At 35.8% G+C, this 24,843-nt stretch overlaps 2 protein-coding genes across 4 annotated transcripts in view; one reads left to right on the forward strand and one right to left on the reverse strand.

The window, feature by feature from the left end:
- The window catches only part of GLDN (gliomedin), a 99,035-nt gene that overhangs the window by 37,379 nt on the left and 36,813 nt on the right, over positions 1-24,843 (reverse strand). Inside the window, exon 1 of one of the 2 annotated variants that reach the window (XM_057397380.1) lies at positions 18,494-18,512. The exons of the other annotated variant lie outside the window; for it this stretch is intronic. The gene's annotated coding sequence lies outside the window, so the exon portion shown is untranslated. Of the gene's footprint in view, positions 1-18,493; positions 18,513-24,843 lie in introns of those variants that run through there. 2 annotated transcript variants of the gene reach the window in all.
- LOC130592787 (aromatase) lies at positions 1,773-24,417 on the forward strand. 2 transcript variants are annotated; one of them, XM_057397368.1, is made up of 10 exons: positions 1,773-2,108; positions 11,621-11,788; positions 12,731-12,881; positions 14,999-15,153; positions 16,375-16,551; positions 17,261-17,375; positions 19,276-19,390; positions 20,045-20,207; positions 21,627-21,868; positions 24,034-24,417. In XM_057397368.1, the coding sequence occupies exons 1-10, from the start codon at positions 1,973-1,975 to the stop codon at positions 24,283-24,285; spliced, it is 1,674 nt and encodes a 557-aa protein (XP_057253351.1). In that variant the 5' UTR covers positions 1,773-1,972; the 3' UTR covers positions 24,286-24,417. The 2 variants fall into 2 exon arrangements, with proteins under 2 accessions (XP_057253351.1, XP_057253356.1); XM_057397373.1 differs by lacking the exon at positions 1,773-2,108 and adding an exon at positions 2,830-2,966.

A 24,843-nucleotide genomic window follows, 5' to 3' on the forward strand; every position in this document is an offset into this window, starting at 1 on the left:
TCTGGGAATTCTTTGGCATGAAAGAACTTAAATACATTTTCTCTGGCATATGAGAATAACATTTGATTTAAAGATATATCCCACAAAAAGCAGTCTTTACAAAACCTAGTTTAACTATAAACAAGTGTTTTCACGTTATTTAACCACTTTTGTGATATCTTCATGACCAATTCAACTGGCTTCTTGCCCCTGAATTCGGTAGGATTCATGCACAAATTCTTTGTATCAGTAAATAGATACATAGCAGTGAAAGAAGCAGCAGCTCCAAAAACACTTTAGCAGATCTTTCATTTTTAGAAATTAGCACTTTTGAGTAAATAAATTATCATGGAGCAAGGAAGCAAAATGTGTTTGTGTGGGAAACTGGCCAGATCATCCTTGGACACCCCTAAACTTCAAGCAACACATGCTGACAAAGAAATTTGTTGGTTTCACATTCCTTATATTAATTTCCTATTTTACCAAACTTCATTCTGAGACTTTTAAAAATAATATAAATAGCTAGGTAGTTTAATTCTTACCATTTGCATGTATAATAAAGCATAACTAAGGGTATAGATGCTTCCAAATTAAACTAAGATTTCTTTTAATTGCAATTCAGCAATAACAAAAGTAATGCATCCCAGAGCTCTTTTTCCAATAGCCATGTTATTAATACTACTAATATGAATAATACTAATACTACAGCCTGAGCTAACACCTATAAAACAATATACCATCTCCAAAGTCAGCAAGTGACAGCTGCAAACACAAAGGTTGGAGTTATCGTAATTTCCCTTTATATCTTAAGCAGAGCACAAAAGCAATGAGGTGTTTGCAGTGGCAACAAATGCCGACTTTGACCTTTAATAAAAATATGTGGGGAACGCAAAGAAAAACATGAAAAAACTAGCAAGCACAGTTCAACAGAAGCTTCTTCTCAGCAGCTGAGTGTGACATACATGAAACAATTATCCATCGACTTCAGAACTGATCATTTATATTAGTTTGCCCACATTAACAACCTATGAGAAACATACCATGAAATGGACCAAAACTAGGATAACAATATATTTCTTCCAGAATGTAAATATCCCAGTCTACAGGCAGCAAAAACATACAGCTGGCTTGTTAGAAAATATTCATGCATGACTTCCCCCACAACTTTAGGTAGGCTTAAAAAATTAAAACCAGCTATCACCTCTCTTTGGAATAAACCAAAGTAATTTCAGTGCTTTCAAAACATCAGATATTATACAACAGGCTTTAACCATTACTGTGACAAGCTCTAAACACAGGACACAACAGAATTGTTCACCAAAGTTCTGCCCATTTCTGCTTTTACTGCGAACAAGTCTATGCATAATAAACAGATATGGAAGAGTGTGTGCACGTGGAAGAAGAACAAAAGAGTTCCGTTCTCAGACTGAAATTATGCTGGCTTCTGGTTTTGTAAGCTGTGTATCTTTAATGAGGTTGCGGTAATGCCGGAAGCATTTCCACATGAATTCAGTCCTTATTCTCCCCAAACTGTCTGCATTATTTATTTATTGGCTGACTGACTTTAGGAAAGGCTTCTCAAAAGAGATAAACTGAACATTCAATAAAATTCTAGGCCTCTCCCATCCTTCACTGACTTAAAAATATTTCATCACTAGACCTATTGTATGTAACTGTTAAATAACTTCTGTTGCAAGTGAGATCATGAGATCGTAGTCCTTCAGATATAAGACCCTTTTACCCATTAGCTGGGTTTTCTTATTATAAGTACTCTAATTTGTTTTATTTATTCTTTTTAAATGCTAATACAGAAGCATTGAGTAAATTTGGAAAAAGAAGAATGAAATCATTTTATGGGAATCTTTTACATTTGTGCTTGATAGTGAAAGACAAGGATGCAGAACGTCTTCCTGCCACAGGACATAACATGGCCTTGCTGAAAACAGACTCAAGCGACTGGATTTTCTAAACTTGAGAGCAATAAGCAAAAAAGATGTTTCTGATCTATTTCATAAAGCAGTCTCTTTGGACTCATAGGGGTGTATTTATAGAAGAGGCAGCCAAATCAGCAAAAGATTTCCCACAGCAGAAATTCAGGAAATCTGGATTTCTTTTGCTGTTTCAAAACAGTAAGTAACAGGCGCAAGTACCTTATTCATACTCCTGTGTAATTCTCATCTTTTAATAACAGCATTGTCTTTTCCTATAGACCTCTGGTCATTATTTCTATGATTCCTGTAATTACTTGATGCAGTCCTTGAAAATATTTGGATTTTCGTAAATGAAGTTTGTTCAAGTTGGCCAAGGCTACAGCAAAAAAGAGAAGGATCAAAAAGCACAAGCCTTTAGCTTGCAAAGTAATTTCACAGTAACAAACCTACTGGGAATATAAATGAAGCTACATACAAAAATACGTAAGACAGTCAGTAAGACCTTTCCAATGTCAGTGCAGGACTGCATCTTAAAAAGAGTTTATCAACAGCACTATGCATCTCAATTTTAGATAAAAGTTTTGGACTTCTCTTCCTTTCTGTTGGAAAACAAAAATGCATTTAGATATGCTAGGCAAAGAATTAACATTTCTTCTAGTTGCACCTCGCAGCTAAATGACAAACCTGAATTCTCAGAGCCAGTGAACCTAATTAAAAACTTTGTTTATTTTTCCGGTTTACTCTCCAGTTACAATTCTAATCTGCATTAGGCAGGTACACTTCTGTCACTGGCTATTTTGCAGAGATACATTGAGCTCTAGAGGTGAAATTACAAAATTTTCTTTTCAATAGCAATGCCCCCTGATCTATTACAAAAAAAAAAAAACAAACTTCCATCTCTAAGCAACTGATCTCTTAGCAACAAGAAGCACCTGCATAAAAGATGCCACAGAGAGTGATCACCAGAAAACCTATTCAGATCTTCAAAAGGAGCACATCAGTAACAAAGATAGCACTCTTCGCTGGTAAAAACTGAGAAATAACAAGAGAACACAGGTAAAATTTTTATTCGTATTTGACCATTATTCTTCAGTGTGAGTAGGACATTATTGAAATGTTTTTTATTTTGAGTGGGAAGTATACCTTCTGGAGCTGCTTTGATGTGAGTTACTGTAATTAACTGTGTAAATTATACGTTGTCACTACCTAAATGAAGGGGGGGGGGGTCTTAGTAAAATATATGCAGGTCTTAAAACAAATTCTTGGCATTATAATGGCAATAATGTGTTGTATAATTTGTAAGTATCCTACAAAGTTTCTTCTTTTAAAAAATGGCAATATGGTCTTGCAGAATAGTCCTCCTTAGAAAGTGCTCTCTTCATTCACCCTGTCAAACTGTCTTATATTACATCAAGAAATAAGGAAACTTTTTAGGTTTTATAGGTACAGATTCCACTGATTTAAAAAAAAAATAATAAATCTAACCTGTTCAGTGTTTCTGTGGTCTCCGATTTCATTCCAGCTACTCTAAAGTGGATTTTGTTCCATTCACTACATTTCATGCAAAGGATGTGACCATGACAAAGTTAGGGTAGAATTCATAGCATAGAATGGACACTGCCAACTGTTGATGATGTAAAGCAATGCAGAATTAGTTGGAAAATGAGTGAATTTGGACAAACCAACATTTCCAAGCATCATTTTTACAGCAGGAAAACATGGATCATGAGTGAGGTTAGAAAAAGTTCATCAGGTAGAACAAGTTTGGAACTGACCCAGATAATCTTTTAATTCTATCATAGCTTGATCCCTCTTAGTTGATGCTTGCTGTGAAAAAGGGTTATCTTTCTTTAGGCTACTACATCTTAGTTAGTAATAATTTCTGATTAATAAAATAATTTTCGGGAAATTAGCATTTTTCAGGAAATGAGCATAGTCATGCATTCTTCTTTGGTGTTGTTTTTTCAAATACCCAGATAAATTTGTTTCTGGGTTAATTTACACACTTTGATAGAATTTACATTTCTTATATAGTGGTCCCTTCTGTGTCAACTAACTTCTGCTGAAGTTGGTCAAAGTATTTGCTAGCAATGACAAATACTACAGCAAAGGCACAATTGCGGCAGAGAGAGCTGCCTTGTATTAGCCAAATTAGAAACAAAACCACCAACCCTATAGTACTAGCAAAGTCATAGTAACTACATACAGAAAACTTCCTCATACGGGTGTGCTTTGCCATACTCATAAGAAGGAAGTCTGATAAAAAACATGTTAGAGAGAAGTTTCAGCTCTCTCCCCACAATTTGTTTTCTGGTTAGTTTTGAGTTAATCAGAGCTGATGTTGTTCTAAGGAAACACTGAGATAGACATGCAGTATATGTTTACCAATACTGCAGGTTGCATATCTCCATAGCATTTTTTGATGGCTTACAAGCACCGATACCTCTCCTGAAGCAGAACAGATATATGTTTCAGATGAAAGCTTTTTACTATCTAACATGGATAGTACTTTTCATGGACATTATGTTGGTTCCTAAGCAACAATGAGACCTTTTGTGAATGGTACTAAACTGGCAAGTTATTTTTCCAAATCATACACCAGACTGCAATTAAAACCTCAGAATAGGGCATAGTCCAAGTTCGAATTTCAGATCACCATTCTTGTGAAAGAAGAATAACCATATAATTACAGACTGTTCAGAAAGCAAACCCCCTTATTGTACAGTTACTTGGGAAGCACACAGAGTACCTTGCCTCACATATCCATGGTGTACAAGTAGCTGCAAGAAAATAGTATGGACACTGATCAGAAAGGAGAGAAATTACTACAGATTTTTAGTTACAGGTTTTTCACTCCAAGTCTTGCTCACTACAGGCAATCATGGTTTTACAAACTGTTGGTTATTTTGAAGGCTTAACACTCCAGTGGAAAGTGGTATTTCAGGATGTGAATATTCATCCTCTGAAGATCAATTTAGACATCTAAACTAGACATTTCTAGAATGATACATCTGAATCAAGACTTTCATAATATCAGAACTTTCACTGACTAGTCCCAAAGACAACACCCAAACTGACTTGACAATATATTATATATGCTCTATTTTGGTAGCTCACTAAGCTCTAAGATCAACAGCAACATAAAAAGCTTATTTAGCCACTTCAGCAATAACTCATCATCTTGGATGGTACTTGGTTATATGTCAGAAACATCAGATCTTGGGCATTAAGGATCACTAAAATGATCCAGTAACTTCTTTGCAACGTTTAAAGGCAAGACTTGGAGCTCCATAGTACCAGAAAAATCACTTACATAAAACCTAAGGAGAAGAGCAGCCTGTAGGACATGTATTTGACCATCACCTTGCAGAAATTACCGCTCCAGGTTCATTACAATGGCTTCAAACAGCTCCTCCATGAAACCTAAATGTGTGTATAAATGAATCCCTGTTACAAATTCTAATTTAACCCAAAACACATCTCAGTAGATGACCTGGAACGGTAGGCACAAAGATGCCTTAAGTTCACAAGATGAAGGCTGTACCACCATGTAAAGGCACAGAAAAGATGCACTGCCTTTACTACAGTTATCCAAACAGTAATATTCAAATAGAGTCCTACAGTCATAGAAGATACTTTTAATGTATTTATTTCCCTGTCAGTGGGTTCAACTTGCATTGGCCAGTTAAGTTTCACACACATGCTGGTACAAGTTAGTGCTCAGAAAATTAACTGCGCAAACAGACTCCAAACAATAGGAATGTCAGCATTTACAACAGGACTGCAACTAAAACCTCGTCTGCACCTTGAAAGCTTACAGTACACTAAGTAAGAGGGGTGACAAGAAGTTGAGTTCTGTGGCCACTGAGGGAGATAAGAAAAACCCACTGTTGTTTACAGTTGTGTATGAGCCACTGGTGGCCACCATTAACATATAACAAGTATTCAACAGCATTTTAGAAGTGATACTGAATGCAGCTGACAGAACTTAAAAAAAAAACCAGAAACATACTCAAGGGATAGATCCTATCCAGCTATGAAACAAGAGAACAATGTCATAAGAAGGCTCAACTAAAATGAAGACAATTGCAATTCCAAATAGTAGCAGCACCATCAAATCTAACAATTTTTTTTACCTACAGTACAGACATTTTTTCAACTCAGGACAACTGCATAGTCATGGATATTTCTGCACTTCCGTCTCACCTGCCCTCTGACACAACTTTAGGCTCCCACCTCCTCCTTTACTTGTGAAAAGCCCTTTTAGATCACCAGGATTACCATTATTAAACTCCCACTTCTAAGCTTCTGCTGAAAGCTGTCACCCCTTCCTTCCCCTCTTCCTCCTCCTCTAACCTAAACAACAGATAAAATTCTAAGTGCCATCTAGATCGGATTTCATAGTAAGCAAGTGGTACGGGATTGTTCTACAAGGCTATAATAATCATTGAACCCTGCTAGAATACATTTCCTTAGCACTTTGGTATTATACACCTCTACAACTACACAAATTCTAGCCCACTGACTCAAACGCTAGAAATGTCTGAGAAAGATAACTATACACAGTGCATTCATTCTCTAACGTTCACATCTACCACAAACATCTTTTTTTTTTTTTGAGTTGCAAAGGATTGAATTAAAAGTAGGAAACGGACCTAAAACAAGTCAGAGTGCTTTCAGAAGCAGAGTAGTATAAACATCCAACTTTAAAATGCTGCTCTGCACGTTGTGATTACAAATGAAAACATCTATAAGAAGACAGATATCTTCAGGACCAAAGGATCGGCTCACTAAAGCATGGATTCAGAGCAAGTGAAAAATGAATAAGAACAAAAAAATATTATAGTCAAAGAACGTCACAACAAGACTAACGCAACATCAGATGACCACTAAATCGTGATACAAATCTCTCAGTGACATCCCCGTTCCATCCTGAAAAATTACAGCATTAGAAAAAGGCCACAGAGTATCAGAGAGCAATTTCTAGGGTGTCACTGAGTAAAAACGCAATCTGATGCTTACAGAATAACTGCACAGCGCAGTTTGAAGGAGCAGTAAGCAATCCCAAGTTTAAAAGAGCCTTTTGATCTGTTCTTGACTTTAAACCCCACAGACTTTCAAAGGAACAAGACAATCTCTGTGTCAAGGTTTATGTGACATATGCTGTACACCTGGGGATAATTATCCACTTCAAATTAATTAATTGCTTAAAAGAAATGTAACTATGTAACAAAAAGATTTATTTCTTAATGGCTCTTACAATAGGTTCCACACAAATGCAACCAATTTTACAGTAGTTCCACATATGACTGCTTACTCAACAGCTGGGAACAGAATGCCTGGCTTTGCAATAAAATCCACAATTTAAAGGCAATGTTAAAATAGCTCTGTGGATCTCTTTCAGCACAAGCTCCATTACACAAGTCTGACATGCAGTTAAGAATCAGAGACAGTTCTCATCCTATGTTAACTGCTCTACTACCAGTACAGCAAGACACTTACATGTCTGAAACTAATTAAAACCAACTATTTTATTTCTCAAAAGATACCGTGTTCCTTTTAGGCCATATCAACATTAGCAAACACCGTGACACAATGGGAGCAGATCTGCCAAGCAAAACAGTTGGTGATGATTCACTCCCTACACTACACACATTTCATGGGAGTTCACTCTGATAGAGAACTAAACAGGGTTTGTCATTTGAATCCCCATTAAAATCCCTGGTGTCCTTGAGAGACAGCTTTGGAGAATATTAATTCATTTATTTTCATCCCAAAAGCCCCCAGTTTGTCTAAGTCCTCCTGGACTATTGCAACATCAGGCAGCATCCATGGAACAAATATAAGAAAATCACTATTTACCTAGTTAGACAGTAGCCTTCTGGTTGTTGAATGTACACCAAAAGCTGTTTACATACTTACGTGTAAAAGGCTGAACCTTCACATTCTGCATGAAACCATCAGTCTTAACTGAGGGAAAACAAACAATATGTGGAACCATGTTCTAGAAAGAGAGGAAGGCTACAACATTTTATCTGGAAAAATAAAGACTTCCTGGACTTATTTAAGCCAATAGATTTATTTTCATGTGAAATCAGTCTATTTAAAATTTTACTTTTCCAAACTGTTTAAATAAACCTATGTCACTTCTTCGGACACTGCTAGTATTGGTCACTAACATTTGGGGATTTATAACAAGTAGCAGACTTTTTCCCTGTGTCTCTCCTGACAGAGGAACTGCTACAGAGAAAAGAACCAAAAATGATTCTTCAGGAATTTTCAGACTGTTTCATGAGGGCCTGCTCAAAATCATGAGTAGTTTTCAGCTCCAGTTATAAAATATGATTGACACAATGATTAAGTACAAAGCTTTAACTGGAATAAAAGGGGTCAAACGGAGTTGTCCTTTACATATATGCACTTTTTTCTTTCCTGTGGACTGTCATAATCCATCATACCACTTTTTGTAAGAAAACATCTAAAAGCCTAGAATTTTCTCACAGAGCTTTATAGTAAAGACGTACAGACCAGGAATCTAAAGGCCCTCAGCTGGCAGATGATTTTCCAGCTGTTAAGATCCACAGTTCTTGTCAGCTCAGGCAGCCTGTGCACATCACCTGTATTTTGTCACAAAAGCACCTCCTTAGTATAAATCTCTTTTCTCTTTTAAAATCTGATTTTCAAAGCTTTTTCACCCTGTCTCAATCACCCCTTTATTAGATAACAGAAGAAACAAATCCCTCTGATGAAACATATACCTCAAGCAGCTTCACGGAAAGGAAAATTATGGTTTCAAGACAAAATCAGAAAGAGCAATTAAAGCTTCATTTGTGAACAATGGGCACTCTAGGTTTGCTCCATTTCTAAACTTCTGCAATCTATTCAGTGTTAACTTACTTGGCTGAGTTTTTACCAAGAGCAATTGGACAGGTCTTAAAAAATACAATGGGTACAAGCAAGATGAGCAGTTCAGTTGAAATAGTTTTAAGGTGAATTTTTCATGGTCTGGTTGGCTTTAGCAATTAAAACAAAAAAGCATTAGAAATGCAAACCCAGAAAGTGCTTGGATCGTACTCATTGAAATGAGGCAAAGAACTTGCCTCATAAAAAAGACTTAGATTTAATACAGTGCCTTTAATACCTTTTACCTACATGAGCACATGATCCTGCATATAAAAATTATAAATTTAACAGCACTGATGTATTGGATATCATATAACAGCAAAAAATATTTTATTCCTTTACTAAAAAAATTCTGTCAAAGCAAAGATAAGCTTTAGCTGTGAGTAACTAAGAACTGAGCAAGATCAAAACTCAGGGTCAGTTTTTAGTAAATAAAAGGGGGAGACTCATGCTTGCAAAGTACACCATGCAAACATACCAGTACCTTGAACTCTAAGCAGGGCTTAACCTACAGATGTAATATTCACGGATTCATGTTTGTACACATAGGTGTTTTTATTTCATACCAAATGCATAACCACCTAAATACTTCTCTTCATAGGGAATATGAGGCAGAGAAAGTACTGTACAGACATACCAGAATGTCTTGGAGACGAAACAAACAACAAAAGCCAATAAACATTAAAGCCTATCTATTGCAATGAAGTACAAAGATGAAGTTCATCCAGATCTGGAGAGAAAGCAGAAAAAAAATATGAAAATAAGTGCCCTAAGCGTAGTTATTTCCTTCAATAATGCTGTAAGCTCATGTGAAAGGCACTGAAACTAATACAGGTATTTAAATAGACATACAGGCACATGTTTGGTGTGGTAATAAAGAGCACTGAAGAAAATTTACAGGCAGCTTTTTTCCTTGTTGGACAAGCCTCATTAGTGCACAACAGCACACCAGTTAAACTAGTAAATCCCATTATAGGATTAAAAAACGCTTGTGATTACAAACACATTTTTTACAACATTCAGGACAATGCAACGGACAAGACAGGAGAGAGTCTCCATGTACATATCACAAGAGGTGTAACTGCTAGCTACTGGAATATCATACATGTTTCTAAATGGTCACCTGGCATACTGTGTCATGGTCATTTTGGATCAAAATACCAGCAGCCTTGCGTAGCAATCATCCAAAATCGTGGACTGTTGCATGCACTTGCAAAGTTCTGAGCCACTGCTTGCTCCCTTCCCCAGGGTTTTTCCTGTACTCTATTGATTCTCTACTTCGACCACAATTACCAATCTTCTCACTATTTAAAAAACATCCATCACATACTTGGCTTAGTTTAATATAACACTGACAGTTACTACAAAGTAATCTCTACTTTATTCTACAAGCTGAGACCAAACCACAAGATAAACAAGAAAGCATTTGCTGAAAGTAAACTTACGAAAAGCTTCCTATTAAGTGGACACATCCTTCAATTTTGAGCTATTGTTGCAAGGACCAAAGCAAATCTATTCTTAATTACTGTCAGAGCAAAAGTAAGAAGATGCTTTGTTAAATTACTGTGCAGATTCAACAAGAATCTGCCTGTGGTTATGGAGAGGGGCTCTTCGTCACAGACTATAATGACAGGACAAGAGGTAATGGGTTTAAGCTTAAACAGGGGAAGTTCAGATCAGATATAAGGAAGAAGTTCTTTACTGTGAGGGTGGTGAGGTGCTGGAAGAGGTTGCCCAAAGAAGTGGGAAACACTCCATCACTGGCAGTGTCCAAGGCCAGGTGTCATGGTTTAGTGTGAGGTGCCCCTGCCCACGGCCAGGGGGCTGGAACTAGATGATCTTAAGGTCCTTTCCAGCCCTAACTATTCTATGATTGTATGTGAGCTATCATTGACAGAAAAATATCTTCCTTCTCAGGTACAGTCATCTCTCATATTTTATGATTTAAGTCAAAAACATGCAAAACAACTTTGAAGGAATCCTTCTACTCCTGCATTAACAGGCCTGTCCATTTGCTTTGGGTTTTTTATCCTGTGCCAAGTGCTCGTTACTACCTCAGGAAAAATATGGTACCAGAAATTCCATGATCCCATTTTCTGTGGGTTTTTTTTTCTGTTTTTGGTGTTTTTTTTTTTCATGGCATACACTATATTTTTCAAATTATTTAGCAGAACCATAGAGCAATACAATACATTATATACAAAGGTTGACAATTGAAAAAAAAAAACACAACCAACCAAACAAAAACTCCACCACCATAACACATTGTTTCAAACAAAAACCTGGGGTTGCATCATAAAAAACTACTGTAGTCAATCTGAAAATTCAAGGACTCTGACACTACAGGCATGTAGGAAGAAAAAAGCTAACAGAGACAAAAGCTTGTGAATTAACTCATTCAAGGCTTCCACACGTGCTAAAAGCTTAATTTCTTGTGCTTTGGTTCCAAATTTCAAGGAGTAAACCTCAGTATCGGCCAGCCAAGTCAGTATCAGAGATAAGAGATCTGTAAGCCAAAGTATCCAAAACTATGCTTCAACATCAAGGTCAGGAAAGCTTTGTTATGGTCCAAACAAAAAGAGTGTCTCTGCTGCATGTCTGTTTTGACTTGTGACGCAGCTTGTCCTGGCAAGCAGTCCAGGCGGCAGTCGTCACTCTCAGTATAAAGTGAGGCTACCTCAAGTGTTAATTTGCTCATTTACAAGACCTACAAAGGGGTTGAGAGGTACCAACTGAAGCTGAATCTATCTTTGAAAATAGAAAGCTTTGAAAAACTCTGCCTCTTTTCCCTTTCTCTCTCCCTAAAGAAAAGCAGGATCTCTTGGAAAAGATGGTACTGGAAACTCTGAATCCAATGCACTACAACATCACGAGCCTTGTACCAGATACGATGACAGTGGCCACAGTGCCCGTACTCATTCTCATGTGCTTTCTATTTCTAATATGGAATCATGAAGAAGCTTCATCAATACCAGGTAAATTACCTTTTTGTTTCTTGAATGTAAGTGGGAAAGTAATGCTGAGTAATGACTGCATGCCAACAAAACTTACTGAGAGTCAGTTTCAATAATACAGTTTTTCAAAGAATTCATAAAACAAATCAGGCTCACTCTAACCTCAGAACTTCCATAATAAACCTGGCTTGGCTATGTAAGTATATGATGTTCAGTTTTCTGATTTATTATGTATATGCTAGAAAGATATCATACCATTTTACAAATTCTAGATGTTCATATTTTCATGTGCATTATAAACTATTTTTATACACCAAGTTTCAAGTTTTCTAAATTATCTTTACTAGACATAAAACCCTTATCTAGGAAATTGTTCAGATTTTAGTAGATAATAAATTTTTCCATGTTTGGCACCAAAGACCCTAAAGAACAGAAAAACACCAAGTGTTTTCCTTTTCTGAGGGCCCCTTCTTTAATGTGGAGGGTTTGTGGTAGACCTTACTGATTCAGCCTATATTTCATTAGATTCAATGCAATTACTCCATGAATGAGAGCAGTGTACACATCTCACAAAGGTGTTTGACAAGAATAATCCTAAACAAATGCAGAGGCAACTGAATGAAATTCTGAGAGAAGATCCTCTCCAAACATCCTTCAATATGCTAAAACTCTTCAAAAGTTAAGGATTTGTTAAAAATTTAGAAACCATATGCATTTTTTCTAGTCGTATCTTCTTTCTAATATGTAACCATAAAACTAAAACATAAGCAGTCTCAAAGCAGCAGTCTGAAATTGTGCAAAGTAACGAATGTCATTAGTTGTATGCACAATGCAGGGGCAAGTTTCCCCAATGCAGGCCTTGCCTGTCATGTCTAAAAGCTCCTTTCAAATGGGTGATGCTCAGAGGTTTATTCTTGTCAGTGACCACTTATGAGACCAAACTTTTCTTACCCTATTTCTTAGGGCCAGGATACTGTATGGGAATCGGTCCCCTCATTTCACATGGGAGATTTCTTTGGATGGGAGTAGGTAATGCCTGCAACTACTACAATAAGACATATGGAGAATTTGTGAGAGTTTGGATCAGCGGTGAAGAAACATATATAATTAGCAAGTAAATCCTCATTTTCTATCCTTAATAATATCAAGAGCTTTTTCATATTTTTACACCCTCTTTGCTAACTTTTTCTTAAAGTAAAATTGAAGTTATTTTCAAAAATTATCCTAACATCAACCTTTTACATCCTGCTGTTCACAGACTTTTCCCTAATCTGTTGTTTCATTAAAGATCCTGCTGTTGAAGTCTATGGGAATTCTCTCATTTTCTTTGTGGAAAGGAAGATTAAGCACTGTGGCTCAACCATAAGAAATGTTTACCATCTCTTATTATTCCATTGAACATTAGGATTATGTATTATACAGGAAGCTAGAGTGATGCAATGCAGGATTAAGCCAAATTTCCCTGGGTTCTTAAATTTCTCCTTAAAATGGGAGTAATGTTTGAAGACTATAGTCCCAATTCAGCAAGTTAATTAAGCAAATGCAGTGTTATAGGATTATAAGCAATGTACCCAATTAATAAGAACTCACAGACTTGAGTTATACACAGTATTAAACATAACTGCAGTCTGTCATTTTATTAGCTGTAGTTAAAAGTTGCTTTATGCTTTCACTGGATCTTCTGGGTGCAAATGAGCTATGCCATGAAAAACAAACCCAAAAAATTAAAAATTATTATCACTTGTAACTGATGAAGAATCACAAACTTTTTATTAGCAATGTCAATCAATCTGTACTCAGCTTTCACTACTCAAAAGCTTTTGAAAGACACCATAGTATAGAAGACTGTCACAGGATTTGCCATGTGAATCAAGTCAGCTTCATCTCTGGTTTTACCTCAATAAAAAGAGGTAAACATGACAAGAAAACTATTTACATTCTTATTCTACACAGGAATTGCAAATATCAACTAATGCACTGCAAAACTAAACATAACCTGAATTTTGTAGAAGCATACTATTTTCCCCAATGTCATCTGACTTTTGACCATGAAATCTAATCATACTGAGATACTAATGCACAGGGAGAAAGACTTGCAGTCTGCGTTACAGCAGATGTTGTCTTTTGGAAGACTTAATTAAATAGTTTTGTAGGGAAGATATGCTTATACAAGGTCATATGTCAAAATCCTCCCTTAAAACATTACTTTGGGTCTCCTATGTAGAGGGAAGCAAAATGAGCAACCTGCACCTTTCCAGCCCTCAGCACAGCTATCATAATTCAACATCATCTTTTCATGCTCATGAAAATATAGATAATGACCCTGAATGCTCAAAAAGCCTTTAAGATTAACTTTACTTCTAGTCATGCAAAACTAGGGTAAAAACCCAGCACTGCCCAAGTCAACAGCAAAAGTCATATGTACTCTGCTTCACTCTAAAAACAAATTAAACCCATGTAAGAAGTCTGGGATTTGATCCATTGAATATGCCACATGGTAAAGAAAGTAGGATATTGTTTCATTTCAGTCTCTATTCTGTTTTTCTTTTTCTTGGATTTCATTTGATCAGGTTTTTACCATGTCATTGTTTCTAAAATGCTATCTCCCTTTAAAAGAAATTGTATCTTAAAGCAATAATGCTGGTTACAATCTGTTTGCCAGCCTGTGTAAATAAACCTAGTCAACTGTAAAAAGAAACGTATATATCACTGATTTCCCTAACATGTCTAGGAATATTTATCCCACACACATAATCATATTGTGATGCTGCATATTTAAATGGTACATATGTATTTATACTTTCTGCATGTGTCTGGGAATGACCAAATAGCTATAAAATTATAGCTGTAATTTAATATACATCATCATGAAATTAGCAATTGTCAAATACTTACTCCTTATCTTCTGAAATATGTGACATTGGTCATTGCTTGAATATACACACTATTCAGATTGAAATATTTTTTTAAACCATTTGCATTTTAACTTAAAAATAGTTTTAAATCTGAACAGAATACATGATTGCTTTATATACAATTCGAAGGCATTTCTCAGTAAGATTATTAATTATGTGAAAGGAACAACATTTAAGGTCAAGCATTATGTGTCCTACTAAATTAAGATTGCAAGTCTACTTCAGAGCTATAGAATGACAGTAGGAAAGGTCTGTGTACAATCTATGAAGCAGTATTTTTGGTTTGGGCTTTTTTCTCCCTCTGTTTCTTTCCTAGATCCTCAAGTGTGTTCCATGTAATGAAACACTGGCATTATGTTTCTCGATTTGGGAGCAAGCTTGGATTACAATGCATTGGCATGTATGAAAATGGGATCATATTCAATAACAACCCAGCACACTGGAAAGAAATTCGACCCTTTTTCACCAAAGGTAAATCAGTGTGCATTAATTCACTGCATCACTATCTCTTCTGAAATGCTCTTTGTCCTTTGCAAACTTAAATTACAGAAATCAGTTCTCTTTATATATCCATAGAATTATTTTATTGCACCTTTTTTCACACTTACCCTGCTTGGTGTGCTACTTGAAATGCTTCTGAAATAGTTTCACAGATTTTTAATCTCATCCAATTTAATGCTACCTACAAGATGTGTTTTTAAATGTTTTATATTTCAAGTCCAGCAGGTATATTAGCTCAACTGCACTTCCATAAATATTGCTGGGTGTTCCTATCCCAGCTCTAGCTTCAGTTCTAACTGGGGAAAAAAATAAAAAAGCTGTCATTTCAAAATTAATTTAGAAAATTTCACAGGAAATCTATTTATTAATCCTGTCATATACTAGGAGTCAATGTAGTAACAGAAAAAGAATTAATTAACATCACTAAGTTGAAATCAAATAGGAAATTGCATTAACTCCTCTTGTCCACATGCTGAAGATTTTCAGCAACTAGTTAGAACCATCTCCTTCCTAACAAAACCACCACACTTGTGCTGCAAGTTCCACAGCTCAGAAAAGAGTCTCACCAGCTGAGACTGCAGTAGTTCCCGACAGTGATTCCAGAATCTGAAAATAAAAATAAAGCCAAACCTAGTAGAAATCAATTATCCACTGGTTTAAATTTTCTGTATTTTTTTATTGATATATCTGTGGTCCTCCATGAAACTTGGCCTTTCTGTTTGATTTTGCTATTGAAAAATATCAGCAACTTTGTACTGGTTGAAGATGACTTGAATTTTTTCATTTATTTATTTTTCTACTTATTCCTAGAACTACCAGTCCTTTCTATTTACAGAACAGACGTCCCCTCTTCTTGGTTACAAACATTCAATCCTTCTCAACATGTATTGAATAATGTTCTTGAGGCAAATTATCTTCCATTAATGTGGTGTGAACCTAGCATTAAATTTGTGAGATAAAGTAGCAGGATGCAAGGCATGTTTGGGCTTCAGGTTCATTGCCATTTTAACTCAAAATGTTTACATTTTTCTTTCGTAAGATGATAAATCCCTGAGTTTCAGAATGACTGTAAACAAGTCACTCACATGGTCATGTTTTACATCGTATTGACACCTTTATGGCCAATTGATTAATTATAAAGAAGGTTCAAAAGTTAACCAATCTTTTGATCATTTTCCACATGTATTTCAGCTCTGTCTGGTCCTGGTCTTGTGCGCATGATAGCAATTTGTGTTGAATCAACAATTAATCACCTGGACAAATTAGAGGAAGTAACCACTGAAGTAGGAAACATCAATGTGTTGAATCTCATGAGACGGATCATGCTTGACACATCTAACAAGCTTTTTCTCGGGATTCCTTTGGATGGTACCAGCAGCTCTATTTTTATACTTTATGGTGGCTTTAAAACGCATGTCCAAGGAAAACTCACTGACATCACTCACCAGTTTTGTTCCAGAAAACAGAGCAAGAACAGACTTTAATATCACCATATTATTAATTGAAATAAATGAGTCATTTTAGTTATAGAAAGAATCTTATATGAATAAAAATATACATTAGCTTGTCACACTCACCTTAAATATTACCATTTAGAGAAGTTTTTTTCATGCACTGAACTGGTGCAATACCAATATTATATGCGTATAAGAATAGGAAGTCTTTCCATCAAACTAAATTATTTCCTTGAAAAGTTTGCCTGACAGTTTGTCTTCTGCGATTTCTTTGGCCTCAAACCCATGTGACAGAAACAACATTGTGATGTTCAATTACCCATTTCAACATGCTGTAAGAGTTGTTCTGCTCCCCTGTGGGAAGGCATTTGGCTTTGGTTGACACACAACCGTCTCCTTTTAGCTAGCTACCAAGAGTCTTTACAAAGATCTATACTTTTTCTACAGTGTGCTACAAATGTTTTCTAATATTCTCTACCACCATTAAAAACAACTGTTTATCAAATTCCCATGAACTTAGAGTAGGCAACAGGGCCTTATTACTATTTTTATTTTGAAGCATTTTGATATTTGACTATTGAGGCTTGTATTTTATCCTGCTTTTTGTTAACATTTCTTTTCAGAAAGCGCCATTGTCCTCAAGATTCAAAACTACTTTGATGCTTGGCAAGCACTTCTATTAAAGCCTGACTTCTTTTTTAAGATTTCTTGGCTGTGCAAGAAATACGAAGAGGCAGCGTAAGTATCAGCAGTTTTACAAATCATTTGCATAGGATTCTTTCTTTCTACTCAGATTTTCCCTGATGTTTTCCTCTGACTTTTTGAGGATAAATTGTGAAACTTGCAAAGGTGACTGGGGGAAGTCCCATGTCTGCAGAGGTAAGATAGGATCAGAACAAGATTTGCCACAATGCTAAATGTGCTTCTCTCAGGGGACAAGTTAAGGCAGTTGTCTATTTAGCCCTATTTTACTCACCAAAATATTAGTTAATACCAGCTGAAATGTGAAATTAAATTGAAACCACAGGTTAAGTTAAAACAGACATTGAAAAGTCATCATATGGTGTGAAGTTACCATTTGCCATTGAGTTAAAGACTGTCAAATAGTAAGCTGCAGCTCATCCAAACAAGAAAACCATCTATGTCCATGACTGTCCCAGAAGAGTTCATCATCAAACATAATTCTATTTACTGGTTCCCTCAGCATACATTTTTGAGGCAACCACTCATTTTTTAGTTAAAACCTGGTATTCAGCATGATAACCCATTTCAAGGTGGTTTTTTTTTTTAATCCTTATTTAGGAACAAATCCTTTTAATCCTTAGGAACAAATCTTTTTAATCCTTATTTAGGAACAAATATATTTTGCCATCTTACTCTTTTCAAAAATACAAAGTGCATTTTCTATTTTTATGATCCCATTCTCTATCTTCTGCCAAGAGGACCGGCTATAAAAAGAGCTGGCAACCAGTTTGTTCATTTTGGATTTGGATTCCATCTAGTGAGAGAAACTACTACCTACAAAGCATGTGTAATAAATTGTTTTGATAGTGCTACTTAACATAAAGTCTTTAAAGGAAAGATGGAGGTTTGTCTAAAATGACTGACAACTCTTACCAGCCAGACACAAGATTTCATTTCCCTAACATTTGCTTCTTAGTTTTATTATGGCACTAATAGTGCTTTACCCTGTGATTCTAATAATAGCTAACTGTGGTGGCCCAGTTATTACTAGAAGCCCCTGCAGGCAAATATTTATGTTTCAAAAGCAATCCCATTAAAATGGGCTTATTGATAAATTTCTATTGCATAAAAATTATAAAGATCACTAGACTTAACACAATGCAAAAAATTACCTCTGGACATGATGACTTCTGACATTCTTCTGATAAAGTTTGCAAAAAGAACTACTTGCTATTTCTAATACCTAGAAGATGTTAGAAATAATAACAACTTTACCAGGTTTAAGGTTTTAAATCTATTTACCCCTTCAAAGCCAGTAAATTTTTCTATCCCAACAATAACAAGCACAAAGGGAAGGCCTGAGGATTTAATTCAAAAACTTTTCAAAATACTTTTTAAAAAGCATTGCTTACACATCTATTGCTAATTGAAAATCCCAAATATAAAAAAACTGCTGGACATTGCTTTGTTTTCACCTCTGAAATACAAACTGTTGACACGGTATTATTTAAATATGAATAATTTGGATCAACCCTACTTTCAAGATAGTCCAATTTTTCCAACAATTATTCCTCATGTTCTCCAAGTTCATTTTATTAGCTTATAAACTAGAGTATAAAAGAGAAGGAAATAAACAAATTCTTTGGAAATGTTTATAAATCTTTAAAAACTCCGTCAGTAGCATATACAGACATATTTTCGTCCTTTTCAGCCTATTCTATAAAAAGATTTTAGCCCAAACCAGTAAGCAATTATTTAATAATAAAGAAGAAAATACACCTTCCCTTAGTATTATTCTGTTTGCAGAGAGCTGAATAGCCACTCTTCAGAATATTTCATTTCTGCTGTCCTTAGATATTTTCCTTGGTATAGTCTCTATGCTTCTGGTCATACCCTAGCGCACACTAGAAGTCTGCAAATATTTATCAATATGTTGGATTTCATCTGTTTTCAGCAAGGATCTGAAAGGAGCAATGGAAATCTTAATAGAACAGAAACGACAAATGCTTTCCACTGTTGAAAAGCTGGATGAACACATGGATTTTGCATCCCAGTTGATATTTGCACAGGTATTGGCAATGTACTCAAAATATGGTTAACTTTCATTTTTCTGACATTCCTGGCAATAACAACACAGACTGACACTTAAACTTTATATTTCTATCTGAAGTCATGTCTTCAGAGAGGGATATAGAAATTACCTGGTTCTGTAGAGTCCCTAACAGTGATTCAAACATTGAATACTTGCATTTTTGGGAAGAGGTGCTTTTCTGATATTTTCTTTTTTTTTTTTAATGGCTTAAACAACATCCTTAAAAACTCATGCATCTGTCCCTGAATGTCCTCCACTCTTTCCCTAAACCTTGTAGTTTATCTTGATCTATTGCATTTTGTTGCAAAGGCTCTAAATGTTACGTAAACTCTATCTTGCATAATCTCTGACAGCTCACCAACTGTGAGGAAAGGCAAGAAATCAGTAAGAATACAAGCTAAAAGCAAACTCTTGTTTTCAGTAAGATAATACATACCCATCAAAACATGAGGTTTCTGTTTTTCTCCAAAGGAAAAAAAAAAATGAATGTGAGATAGAAAGACCGTAAGGATTTTTACTTTTGCTTAAAACAGATACTTTAGACCCTTCCCATTCTATTGCTGTGGGACCTTTGTTGGTATCAGAGGTCAGCAATCCATGCTTTCTCCAAAATTTCAATTTTTTTTTTCAGAACAGAGGGGATCTGACTGCCGAGAACGTGAACCAGTGTGTGCTGGAGATGATGATTGCTGCTCCTGATACTCTATCGGTGACTCTCTTCTTTATGCTAATACTGATTGCAGAGCACCCCACAGTGGAAGAGGAGATGATGAGAGAAATTGAAACTGTTATGGGTAAGCAGGAGATGCAAAATCGGTGATGTGGGAATATAATTTTGCTTCAGCAGTGATCAGATTTTGAGTATTCAAAGGATGAGAATTCTGCTTTCTTAGAAGCATTTGCTGTAAAATACATGAATTACCATTTTATGCAATAGATTCTATTCAAGGTCAAAGGAAAGGAAATGAGTAATTCACGAGATAATTTCAAATCGGAATCATCAGAACTGACAATCTATTAGAAAGAATGTGCTATATTTAATCCTCAGCGACAGCACAGAAAATCAGTGCTCATAAGTTTCAGCCCAGTAGGTTTAATTGAAATTTTCTATTTACTTTGAAATAGCAAAAGGGGACACTAATTTCAAGCACTTCACCAATATTTCTCTGTGTATGTCCAGAACCTACCTAATATTTCACTATGACTGCAGAAGGGAAAGATTACAGAAAATTAAAATTATATTCTGTTGTCATCCATTTGTATAGCAAACTGGTCGCTTCCAAGTACTGATTATTAACTATTCAAAACACAAGATACTCCAAATTTTCATTCTTCCCCTTCTCTAGACTTCATTCAAAGCCTGCACTGAAGTAATATAGAATCTAATTTCACCCATTCTTACTCAAGATTTACTTCTGGTCAAACACTGAAAAATGTGTAACAACTCCTTTACTCTTTTTACAAGGTTCTTTTAGTAAGCCTTATTTTATTGTCCTTGTGAGAGTTAAGTACTCATCTTTCCTATTTCCTTTTGATAGTTTTGATTTCCAAGGCAGTAGCATATTGTTGCTTTTTCCTTAAGAAAAAAAAAGCCAAAACTGAGGTAGTAAAGCTGCCTTGTATGCTGGAAATCTACCGCTGTACATAAACTTCCCTGTAGTTCTTTAACTGCTTGTGGCTTGAAACTTAAAGTAAGGCTCCCACTAGCAGTCCACTGTGGCACTGACACTGCTGCTGATGGCATCAAGCTGGGAGGAAGTTACTCAGGGTAACTGAAATAGTCAGTCCACAGTAGGACCTTGTTGTACATCCAGCCAAACAACCACATGGTGAAAATCTCAGGTCCCCATAAAGTTCTCTCCTATCTGCAGAGTATTCCCAGATTCTGTTTGCTGTCAGCTCTCAGAAGTTTTCTTTGTTGTGTCTTGTTCTCAGCCATACAAGTCAGGGAAGGACTTTTGTCACTGACAAGAAAGCAAAACAAAGACTGATCTTAAGAAGGTGAGAAGATAATAAATTGATGAACTAGGGTTTACACTGACGAACAATATACCAGATTTCCAAAACATGTGAGACTACATAAAACTTATTAGAAGCTGTTGGATCCTTCCTGCAGTTCAGGACCTGAGAACCTTCCAAAAATGTTTTGTAGCTGTACAATGAAGCTATTAAATTCCTAACCAAAATCTTTACTACTTGCGTTCTTCCACAAGGTGACAGAGACATACAGAGTGATGACATGCCGAACTTAAAAGTTGTGGAGAATTTCATTTATGAGAGCATGAGGTACCAGCCAGTTGTGGACTTGATCATGCGAAAAGCTTTACAAGATGATGTAATTGATGGCTATCCTGTGAAAAAGGGGACAAACATTATTCTCAATATTGGACGTATGCATAAGCTTGAATTCTTCCCAAAGCCAAATGAGTTTTCTCTTGAAAATTTTGAGAAAAATGTAAGTTTTTTATCTTATTTCTCATAGAAAATTGGGTATTATTTATTGATAATGTCTCTTCCTCTCATTTTGATCAGGAACTTTGTGACCGTAAAACTGCTTTCCCTTCATCTAAGTGCCTAGTTAGCTGTACATCATTATTATTGAAGCTGGGCAGATATTTTCCTATCAAAGTGCCTTTTAATTAAAAAATAATTATGAAATCAAAACCAAAGTTTTCCCAAACATCTTAATTTAAATTTCTGATTAAAATTGTCAAAGACGCGCATAGTTTCCATTACATCCCCTAACACTAGACAAAATAAAGAGTCTTTCAGGAGCTACAGCCATGCAAGTAGCACAAAACACTGAGGCCATGCGAGGATTCTCTGGAGAGATGAAGCAGTATAGTAATTCTCGAGAGAGTGAGAATCTAGCACCTATTTTTTTTAAATTCTAAATCAAATTACATATATAGACCAAAATTAAAATCCTAAATTTGAACCAGCTCAGCAGTGCAGATGTTGAGTAACTCTGTCCCAGTTTAGCTCAGCATTCCCATTTAAGTTATATTCTAAGTCCCCAAAGAATGAGAATTTTCTTTAGTCTACATTACCGAGTCCGATATCAAAAGCAATATGTGAATTTTTTTACCTATGTGCAACCCTATCAAACATCTTGGAGTACCATGTATGCCACACACAGAAATGAGCACTAAACAACCTGGTTAACTTTTCTAAACTCCTGTTTGATTACCCATAGCAAACACTGCACTCAGTACTGAAAACAACAGATCAAGAACAAAGTCATAGTAGAAAATTCAAGAAAAGAGTGATTAAGTTCATTGAAATAACTACTGTCTGGGAACTGTTTCCATTTTGCTACCCATTATTATCATTGTAAGTATTTCTTTCAAAATGGATTTCCTGCTCATTTTATAAGTACATTTTGCTTCTAAAAATATTTGCCCTTGACCAAATGTTTAACCACACATTTTCTATCTGACTTGATGCATTCTGTTTGCCACATAATTATTCTAGCAGGCACAATTTTCACACGGTTTTCTAAGTGAATAACAACCCACACCATTATTTATGATAAGATGGGCATTGTTGGAATCCAAACATTTTTCCATTTTCCCAGGCTGTGCATTTGCCATTGTGCTGTACTGCCAGCTGCTGTACTTGCTCTGTATTATAAACACTTGCATTTACCTATCTTTTTTTTTTAAAAGTACAGCCCAGTTTATTTGAAAAACTTTAAAGGGAGAACACTTTTCAGTCTGAAAATGAGAAGAAAAGGACACTTTCCTAGACAATTTAATATAAAGCAAAATTTTCTACGCTATTCTTAGGTTAAATAGGAAGTCAGAAGACAGCCAATATCTTACTTTTTAAAAGAAAACTACACAGATCAAGAAATGAATTTATTTATAGCCAGACTTGCTTTTTCTTACTTAGAACAATTATCTTTGCAAATCATTAACAGTAAGTACTATTCATGCTGTTGGCTGCTTTGGATAACTGATCTACTCAGTGTCAACAGAAGTAGGAAACTGGCTGTGCATTCTTCAACAGTTCTGGGAGCCCTGCATTTCACATTTTAGCTGATAGGACAGGAGATAATTTTGTGTTATCTCACTGCTAGGTATCAAATAAAACTTTTACTATTACATTTTATGACAAATTAATTCTCAGGAACGCTAGCTTTTCAGTGACAATTATAGTAGGTTCAGGGCTTTATCATTCTCTTTAGACAAGGCATCAGCCTGTTTCTCAGATATTTATGAGCTTTGTAATAAACATTTTCTGAGAAAAATGTTTTTAATGAACTTTAATATGGGTTGAAGAGCAAAAAGCTTCACTCTATTTCACAGCTTGTGGAAAAAATCCCTGTAGTTCACAGGACGAACAGACTGAAACACACAGGGAGAATTCAACTGCTTAACCCTACAGTCACTGCTATCTTAGCATTTCAAATGGTATGCTTTTCCTAGGTGTGTCTCTATTTTCATCTGACCTGGGTGGAAGGGGTTGTTCATTGTAAAGGAAAGCAGTAATTGCTCTTAAGAGATTCTTTCCACAAGTTTTTCAGAATTCTTCTACTACAAATTTCAATCATAATTTTCACAAGTTTTATGAAGAAAAAGTCATCTTTAAGTTTATTCCTCATGTTATTCTGTGCAGGTTCCTTCGCGCTATTTCCAACCCTTTGGATTTGGCCCTCGGGGCTGTGTAGGAAAGTTTATTGCTATGGTAATGATGAAAGCAATTCTGGTGACTCTTCTGAGACGCTGCAGAGTACAGACAATGAAAGGAAGAGGCCTTAACAACATCCAGAAAAACAATGACTTATCCATGCACCCAATAGAAAGGCAACCGCTGCTGGAGATGGTTTTCACACCAAGAAGAAACACAAACAAGAACCAGGGTGACTAAAATGGATCAGCAGTAAAGTTACAGGGCTTTCTCAGTCATAGCAACAAAGAAATACACATCATTTCCAGGCAAAGATATAGAGTAAAACATTTTGTTGCCCCTAAATAGCTACAATTTTCACTGACAACTTTTTCTGCCTGCGCAGCAGAACCAGGTTCTGGCCACAACTTCAAAGTAATAAAATAATCCTGTTGGTAGGTGATGCAGTAATATATGCAGGATTCCTGGCTACTTTTTAAAACCAAGTTCAGATGATGTTATGCTTTGCTTTTCAAACAGTGCAAGTTAAAAGGTTTGGGGGTCAACAAAAGAACAAGCCTGACGCATGTTTAATTCCAGGACTACACGTGTCCCCCTCTCCCTCACCTCCCCGAAGCTGGACCTAGCAGTATTTGACTATTGCAAAAGCTCTAAGTATCTATTTTTGAAAACATCTGTATGAATAATATCAAAGTTGAATTTAAGACTAAGAAACAGTTTAAAATATTTAGGACATATCTAAGTTACAAAAACTGTTTGTATATGAAGTCACTCAAACGTTTTTCTTTACTGTGTTTT

Source organism: Pezoporus wallicus, unplaced genomic scaffold (assembly GCF_028554395.1).
Source record: "Pezoporus wallicus isolate ANWC-B61680 ecotype Strahan unplaced genomic scaffold, APGP_CSIRO_Pwel_v1 contig_3952, whole genome shotgun sequence".
NCBI classification, from domain to species: Eukaryota; Metazoa; Chordata; class Aves; order Psittaciformes; family Psittacidae; genus Pezoporus; species Pezoporus wallicus.

Excerpts from the sequence above, each read along its gene's own strand:
- LOC130592787 (XM_057397368.1), top strand. The coding sequence starts at position 1,973 with ATGTTTCTGATCTATTTCATAAAGCAGTCTCTTTGGACTCATAGGGGT. Across the intron at positions 16,552-17,260 it reads TCTCGGGATTCCTTTGGATG|AAAGCGCCATTGTCCTCAAG; the intron begins GTACCAGCAGCT and ends ATTTCTTTTCAG. Across the intron at positions 20,208-21,626 it reads AGAAATTGAAACTGTTATGG|GTGACAGAGACATACAGAGT; the intron begins GTAAGCAGGAGA and ends TTCTTCCACAAG.